Raw genomic sequence first — 8,106 nt, forward strand, 5'->3', positions numbered from 1 at the left:
TACCGGAACCTATTTCAGTCCAAGTCCTGAAGATTCTAGGAATGACCCGTCTATCAATGGAACCACAGAGGCGAAGAGTACAAGTACCCTACCTACCACAGGATCTAATGTAAGCAGCCCATTCTACCAGAAAATAGGCGTAGTTGTGGCTATTCTAGCAAATAGCCTATTGTACAGAATAACCCAATGTCATTATTTCCTTAATGACAAAATTCTATATCAGATTTATATTTATCAATAGCTGGAGTTGGGTAAAGGGAATATATTGAATGATAAAATATTATGAACACACAACTGTATTGGCACATCACTTTATTCAACAGTGTGTAACATTCCTATGTCTATAATGTCATCTTCAATGCAACATGAAGTGTGATTACACAAAAAATAAGGTTCTTACAGTGATTTCAAAGTGTAATAGGTTGACTGTTTTACTTAGTGACAACAGAAGTGGGGTTAATTGGCTTTTGTTTAAAACACCAACTCTAGGGAGGTAAAAAAAAAATGTACCAATGTACCAACATTGACGTCTTTGCTTCTGACAAACTATTTGGCCGCTGGACAAATACCACAAAGTGATAACACAATCGAGGAGTTACAAGTCTGTGACTGACTTTATACACCTACCAATATATTTAACAGTGGTCCATAAAGTGTACTTGAGAGAGAGTGGAGAAGACATCGTAAAAAAAGACTTTACATACATGTATCTTATATCACTGTACCTGACACTAAAATGTAACATTTACATGTATGTTTCAATGATTCAGTCTTTCGTGTGTGTTTGTGTGTGTGTCACACAGCGAGGTTAATACCATCTACATAGAGCTACTATGGCTGTGGGGTCTGGCTTGGAGCCCAGTCCACAACATCATCATCATTACTCTACACTTGACAGGTCTCGAAGTTATTATTTACAATAGACATAAACACTGTTTATAATACATATCCAGACTATCATCTTATATGGTACGTTAATATAATAGCTGGTAAGATTGGTCTTTGATCTACTGTAGCTTTATCACAGTATTTAATGTAATTGCTTTGCTTGATTGTTTTTGCTTAGTTTATAGGTTGATGGAATATTAATAACATATTGTAATGTATTGTTGATGGAAAATTCCATAAATAGAACTATAAACTAATACCATATTTAATTTCCCTTTTTTTGTGTTATTGCACACCATCTATTAATCTCGAGATTTAGAAAATGAAGAACATATTTTCATTAAAGAAATCTATTAAAAAATATGTTCATAAATCACTATTGCAAATGACAAGCCTTGGTTTGTTGTATTTGCTTAAAGTAACATTTTGAGCTTGCAGAATCCATCAAGTAACCTAAACAGGCATTCAATCCTGTTGAAGGTGAAACAGGAATCCGTTTCAAAAATCACATTGTGCTTCATCACAACAACAATTTTACAGTACTTATAATCATCAATTGACCTGTCGAAAGCTTGGGACAATAAGGTTATATCTGCAAAAAGATGATTCTGAGATAATTGGCTTTACATTTCCAAAACCTTTGGTTTGAATGGTGTCAGGCATTTTTATATTGTATTCTTTTGAACTTAACAACATGAATTGGGGAATTAAGAGTACTTTGAACAGAAAGAACATGGCTATCTCAATAACTCAATTTAGACAAAAAATGAACCTTAGAGTCCCAAGCTCTCAATGTGTTTTAGACACGTGATTGTATAGTATTCTATAGGTTCCCGTTTCACCAGATTTCTCACATATTATCAATCGGTGTCTCTTACCTTAGCTTAGAAGGCAGGGAAAGGTGCTATGGGGTCACAGGTAAACAACACATTACTGTACACACAACTAATGTCAACCACTATACGATAGTCGGTGAACTGTTAGTTCAACTACAACCTTTTTGCATTGCATTGGCATCGTTCCAACACTTCGAAAATACGTCCTGTCTTCCTCGTTTCGTTGAAGGTAATCACTGACCTGATATTAGTAGATTAATGAGAACTATGCAAAGAATTCCCTAATTTTCACCTATTCAATCATATTAAATCAGTGACTACTTCACTTCAGGAAAGAAAAAGAAGAAGGAAAGGAAAGGAGCATTTTTTAAGTATTGGAACATGTCCTTTGAGTTGGTTCTTTATCCCTGCATATGTTCTAGATTGATCTCAGTATTGCAAAGGTCAGATGTCATCCTAGTGGGGGGTGGGGTGTGTTTAGGTGTCCCCCTGGGCCAGTTGTTCCAGTGCTGCCCCCTCACAGCGCATGCAGTGGTACCCCATGTCTGCCGTCACATCAAAACATCCCTGGCTGAGGTAGAAATCCAGAGATGGTTTGTTCCAGTCCAGCACGGCGAAGTTGAGCTGGGTGCAGCCGGCGGCCAGGCCCAACTACAGAACAGGGGTGTGTGTATGAGAGGGAGAGAGAGAGACATGGAGAGGAAAAGGTCAAATAAAGTCACGAGGGAAAAAAATGCTTCAGGATAAAATAAACCGACATATTTGCACAAACATAAATAATCACAAACATACAAACAAAAATCCATACATAACGGCGCATACATGGATGAAAGCATGCATGTACGTGTATTTTGCACTTTGTCACACGAGAAAAGCAAAGGCTTCAAGATCAACTACAATAAACTACAGATGTACATACATATTCACATATGCACAAACACACAGATGTGCAAAGGTTCATACACAAATCAATTGCACTCAAGGGGAAGCTTTGTCAATACAATAACAACACAGCCATAGGGTTTAATTTTATGGCAAACTTGAGTAACAGGGCAGCATCACCCACCTGAGCTACTTTGCTCATCAGTGCCTTCCCGATACCTTTACCTGTTATGCAAAAAGAGAGACATATATGAGATACGAAACGTAGGGTTATTTATCGTCTTAATTCTGTTGGTATAAATGAACTGATAAAGCAAATGCAAATTAATGTGCGGTCCACGTTTTTTTTGGGACAAATATTGTTCCTGGAGAACAGCAAGACTAATGTATTTGGGTGCGAGGCGAGTTCTGCTTTTAGAATTGGTTTTGTTGTATAAACACTGGTGGAAATGAGAGAGAAACAGGTGCAAACTGTGCAATCGCTTAGTGGATCAGGCACATGTTGCGTCACACTAGTTTAACAGATGTGCAGGAAGTTAACAGCAGGATAGGTGAACTGCAAGACCTTCACGTACAGTGCCTTCGGAAAGTATTCAGACCCCTTGACTTTTTCCACATTTTGTTGTTACAGCCTTATTCTAAAATATATATATATTTTTTTTATAATCCCCTCATCAATCTACACGCTATACCCCATAATGACAAAGCAAAAACATGTTATTAGAAATGTTTGCAAATGTATTACAAATTTAAAACTGAAATATGATATTTACATAAGTATTCAGACCCTTTACTCAGTCCTTTGTTGAAGCACCTTTGTCAGCGATTACAGCCTCGAGTCTTCTTGGGTATGACGCTACAAGCTTGGCACACCTGTATTTGGGGATTTTCTCCCATTCTTCTCTGTAGATCCTCTTAAGCTTTGTCAGGTTGGATGGGGAGGTGTCTCCAGAGATGTTTGATCGGTTTTCAAGTCCGGGCACTCGCTGGGCCACTCAAGGACATTCAGAGACTTGTCCCGAAGCCACTCCTGCGTTGTCTTGGCTGTGTTCTTAGGGTTGTTGTCCTGTTGGAAGGTGAACCTTCACCCCAGTCTGAGGTCCTGGGCGCTCTGGAGCAGGTTTTCATCAAGGATCTCTCTGTACTTTGCTCTGTTCATCTTTCCTTCGATCCTGACTAGTCTCCATGTCCCTGCTGCTAAAAAACATCCCCACAGCATGCTGCTGCCACCACCATGCTTCACCGTAGGGATGGTGCCAGGTTTCTTCCAGACGTGAAACTTGGCATTCAGACCAGAGAATCTTGTTTCTCATGGACTGAGAGTCCTTTAGGTGCCTTTTGGCAAACAAACAAAGTGGGCTGTCATGTGCCTTTTACTGAGGAGTGCTGCAGAGATGGTTGTCCTTCTGGAATGTTCTCCCATTTCCACAGAGGAACTCCGGAGCTCTGTCAGAGTGACCATTGGGTTCTTGATCACCTCCCTGACCAAGGCCCTTCTACCCTGATTGCTCAGTTTGGCTGGGCGGCCAGCTCTAGGAAGAGTCTTGGTGGTTCCAAACCTTCCATTTAAGAATATAGAGGCCACTATGTTCTTGGGGACCTTCACTGCTGCAGACATTTTTTGGTACCCTTCCCCAGATCTGTGCCTCGATACAATCATGTCTCGGAGCTTTACGGACAATTCCTTCAACCTCATGGTTTGGTTTTTGCTCTGACGTGCACTGTCAACTGTGGGACCTTATATAGACAGGTGTGTGCCTTTCCAAATCATGTCCATTAATTGAATTTACCACAGGTGGACTCCAATCAAGTTGTAGAAACATCTCCAGGATGATCAATGGAAACAGGATGCACCTGAGCTCAATTTTGAGTCTCATAGCAAAGGGTCTGAATACTTATGTAAATAAGGTATTTCTGTTTTTTATTTTGTAATAAATGTGTATTGTGTGTAGATTGATGAGGAATAAGACTGTAACCTAACAAAATGTGGAAAAAGTCAAGGGGTCTGAATACTTTCTGAATGCACTGTATATATGCTGAATCCTCCTCTCTAGTTTGATTAAAGCAAAGCTAGTCAAGACCAAGGCCCATATTCACAAAGCGTTTCAGAGTAGGAGTGCTGATCTAGAATCATAATGAATAAAGGGGGGGTGGTGACGGGGGAGGCACTCCTACTGTGAAACACTTTGTGAATACAGGCCCTTAAGTGCTGTCTAACCTCTGAACTCAGGCATCACATACAGGTCCTCCATGTAGAGGGCCCGTCCTTTCCACGAGCTGTAGGTATAGAAGTAAAGTGCGTAGCCCACCTTGGCATGGCCTGCAAAGAAACACACAGGTATCAAGGTCAAGTTAACGCCTCCAAATATAATATTGACTGCACACACCCTTAAGACACACATACATTTACACATGCTGCTCACGCTTGCGGACAGACAGGCAGACACATAAACACACACATATGGCCCATCTGTTGGCAAGCAGACAGACACTAAGGTATGAAAAAAAAAAATGCACTCACTAACTGTAAGTCGCTCTGGATAAGAGTGTCTGCTAAATTACTAAAATGTAAATGTAAATGTAAGGTCAAGTCTATGCCTCAGGACATATTGTAATACTGAACCCACAGAAAAACATGTCCACACACACTTAAAACTGACTCACATATACGTGTGTACGCCCGCAAACAAACAGACACACACTCACAGAATAACTAAAACCTCTCCCTGGTGTACTAGGTACGTGCGCAGGCACACACACACACAGATACACACAGAGAAACGATAAAGACAGAGCAATAGACGTGAAGAGGTGTCTGTTAGTGAAATGAACCAGGTGGCCAGGCAGGCAGCTTCTGTTCTGAATGTGGAAAAAGAGATGTGTTATGGAAGGGAAAGAGTCCTGGCAGCTGTTGGAATGAATAATGTTCTCGTTCTGGTGTCAGACCCCTTAGATAATGAGTAGGCAGCGAGAGAGCAGCAGAGTCAGCCCTGACGGAGGATGGTTAGGTAACAAACAGAGAGCTAATTAACATATGCAGCCAGCCTGGTAACTATGATGGGGAGGTTAGATAGAGAAGATGGGGAGGTTAGATAGAAACGATGGAAGTTCATGAAACATGCTTTCTGAACTGGGAAAATCAAAACCAGCATTGTGGCGGCCCATTCCATTTCGGTTTCATAAATCATTTGAAATTCAATTCATGAATTGAAAGCGTAATTGATCTCCAATCTCTTTTTAAATACATTAATTGAATTACCAGTCACTTTCTGAATTGATGGAGTTCAAATGGAATTGACCGAAACCCTGGTCATGTCAGCACATAAAAACTGTGTCTATGGTTAGTTCTTCTCTCACCCTCTTTGGTCCTGTGTTGTTCGGGTACTTCTGCGACGATACCATGAAAGAATGGGTTTTTAATGAACCCATCCTGCTCCAACTCTGGAGAGGAGAGTTGACAAAGATACAGGACAGGAAGGGTTAAAGTGTTGTAAACTATTTACAGAACTAGAACTACACTCTTAGAAAAAAGGGTTCCAAAAGGGTTCTGCGGCTGTCCCCATATGAGAACCCTTTTTGGTTGCAGATAGAACGCCTTTTGGTTCCAGGTAGTACTCTTTTGGGCTCCATGTAGAACCTTCTGTGGAAAGGGTTGTAAATAGAACCCAAAAGGGTTCTACCTGAAACCAAAGGGAGTTCTTCAAAGGGTTCTCCTATGGGGGCAGCCAAATAACCGTTTTTGGTTCTAGATAGCACCTTTTTTCTAAGAGTGTAAACTCATCATTATGGGGCTTGAGTGAAGTAAAAAATGCTCATTAAAGTATGGCATTTAAATTCAGAAAATAAAAATATGGATTTTTAAAAATAGCTGGATTGAATTAGTCTACCTTTCTGTGTAACTTTCACTTGGTCCAATACTTTCTCGTATTCAGCCAGTTCCTGAGGACACATGAGGACATAAAATACACATTAGGCCTAACAAAATCGCATTAGTGTTATTGATTCCAAAGATAACTTTGATTTAGCACTGAAACTATCATAGAAGGCTTGTATACAATACACTCTCACAGTAGGGGCACGTTCAGCAGGAGTCCATTGCAAAAAGTTTTGCAACAGACCAAACCTTTTGCAACGGAATCTGAATAATGAATAGACCCCATGTCACATTTTAGAAGGTTCAGGTAGAAATATGTAATATAGAACAAACATGCCTCGCCGATATGTGGACACGTTTTGGAAGGGTCAGGTAGAAATATGTAATATAGAACAAACATGCCTCTCCGATATGTAGACCAAGGAATCATGTTGGCTAAATTTATGGCATTGTATCTGCAATGTTCGACAACGTTTGGCAACATAACGGGGCCAGGTTTGAATAAACATTTGTATAAAAATAACTGTACAAATATGGCTACTGTAGCATATCGAATAAGAGGATATATGTTCTTGCCAGACACGTTTTGGATACAATGTAGCCTAACAGTAGCTGCAAACAAATTATTTTATTTCTCATGACGAGGAATAGCGATCTATGTATTGTAGATACTGACGTAATATTTATATGCAAATGTGTCATTCATTTGTCTCCAAATTCCAAGCACGTGCGGGGCGGCCAGGCACACGCGCATTTGTGACAGCTCACCAAGATCATCCGCGCGATGTCTTTGCAGTCTTCCAGCGTGGAAGCACGAATAGAGAAATCCATATTGTGAAATATATATCAAGAATGTAGAATATTAAAAGATATACCGAGGTCAGACCAAGGTACAGTAATCCGGAAAAGTGCAGGAAGGTGATAAACTCGCTTTTACATCACAACCGTAATGTCTAGGCTGTTAATAATTTAATAGCGCCCTCGGTGTGTAGGTGGCGACCGTCGGAACTCGCCAGGAAGCGCAGTCCCCCCAGTGGCACCAATGGATTTGAAATTATGCTGGGCCTGGGTCCACAGATTATTAATTTCGAACACAAAACGCATGAATTGGAAGAACATGGACAAACTCATTGCCTACTGTGAGGAACAGCGTCACAGTTTTTAACCCTATCAGTCCCGAGGCCCCAGCAAAAATCACGATGAAGTGTTTTACCATTTTATTTTAAGGACAACCAGGGTTACAAGTAGAACACAAAACAATTTGACATAAACAGTTGCATTCATTCGTTTTATTGACAAATGTCAATAAAACAAATAAGGTCATGTTGATAAAACAAGTTTACTGGAGAACGGAGACCAAGTAGAGACTTTTGGACAAGGTGGATAATTGTATAATATAAGGCAGTTTATTCAGAGGTAAAGATATCTGGAATCGCGTGCACGGACCCGTTCGTCAATCTCGTAGGGAGATATCTGAGAGAGCCCCAAAACATTGTGTGCTGACATTTTATACAATAAAATGAAGTAGGTTGAATCTAGTAGTTCTGATCTTCTGATTGGTCCTGATGAGTTGGGCGAGGTCACCTCCAGGCTAGTGTCACTGTTGCATTGGCTCTGAGTCGGGTT

General features: G+C 40.4%; 1 protein-coding gene across 1 annotated transcript; it reads right to left on the reverse strand.

Annotated features, from left to right (window-relative positions):
* Positions 1-295: 295 nt before the first annotated feature.
* Positions 296-7,453, reverse strand: LOC121572118 (thialysine N-epsilon-acetyltransferase). Its single transcript, XM_041884040.1, has 6 exons — positions 7,249-7,453; positions 6,494-6,545; positions 5,964-6,047; positions 4,825-4,926; positions 2,791-2,831; positions 296-2,375 (listed from the first exon to the last, which is right to left on the reverse strand). The coding sequence occupies exons 1-6, from the start codon at positions 7,309-7,311 to the stop codon at positions 2,202-2,204; spliced, it is 516 nt and encodes a 171-aa protein (XP_041739974.1). The 5' UTR covers positions 7,312-7,453; the 3' UTR covers positions 296-2,201.
* Between the last annotated feature and the right edge of the window lie 653 nt (positions 7,454-8,106).

This window comes from Coregonus clupeaformis, unplaced genomic scaffold, assembly GCF_020615455.1.
Source record: "Coregonus clupeaformis isolate EN_2021a unplaced genomic scaffold, ASM2061545v1 scaf0327, whole genome shotgun sequence".
Taxonomy (NCBI): domain Eukaryota; kingdom Metazoa; phylum Chordata; class Actinopteri; order Salmoniformes; family Salmonidae; genus Coregonus; species Coregonus clupeaformis.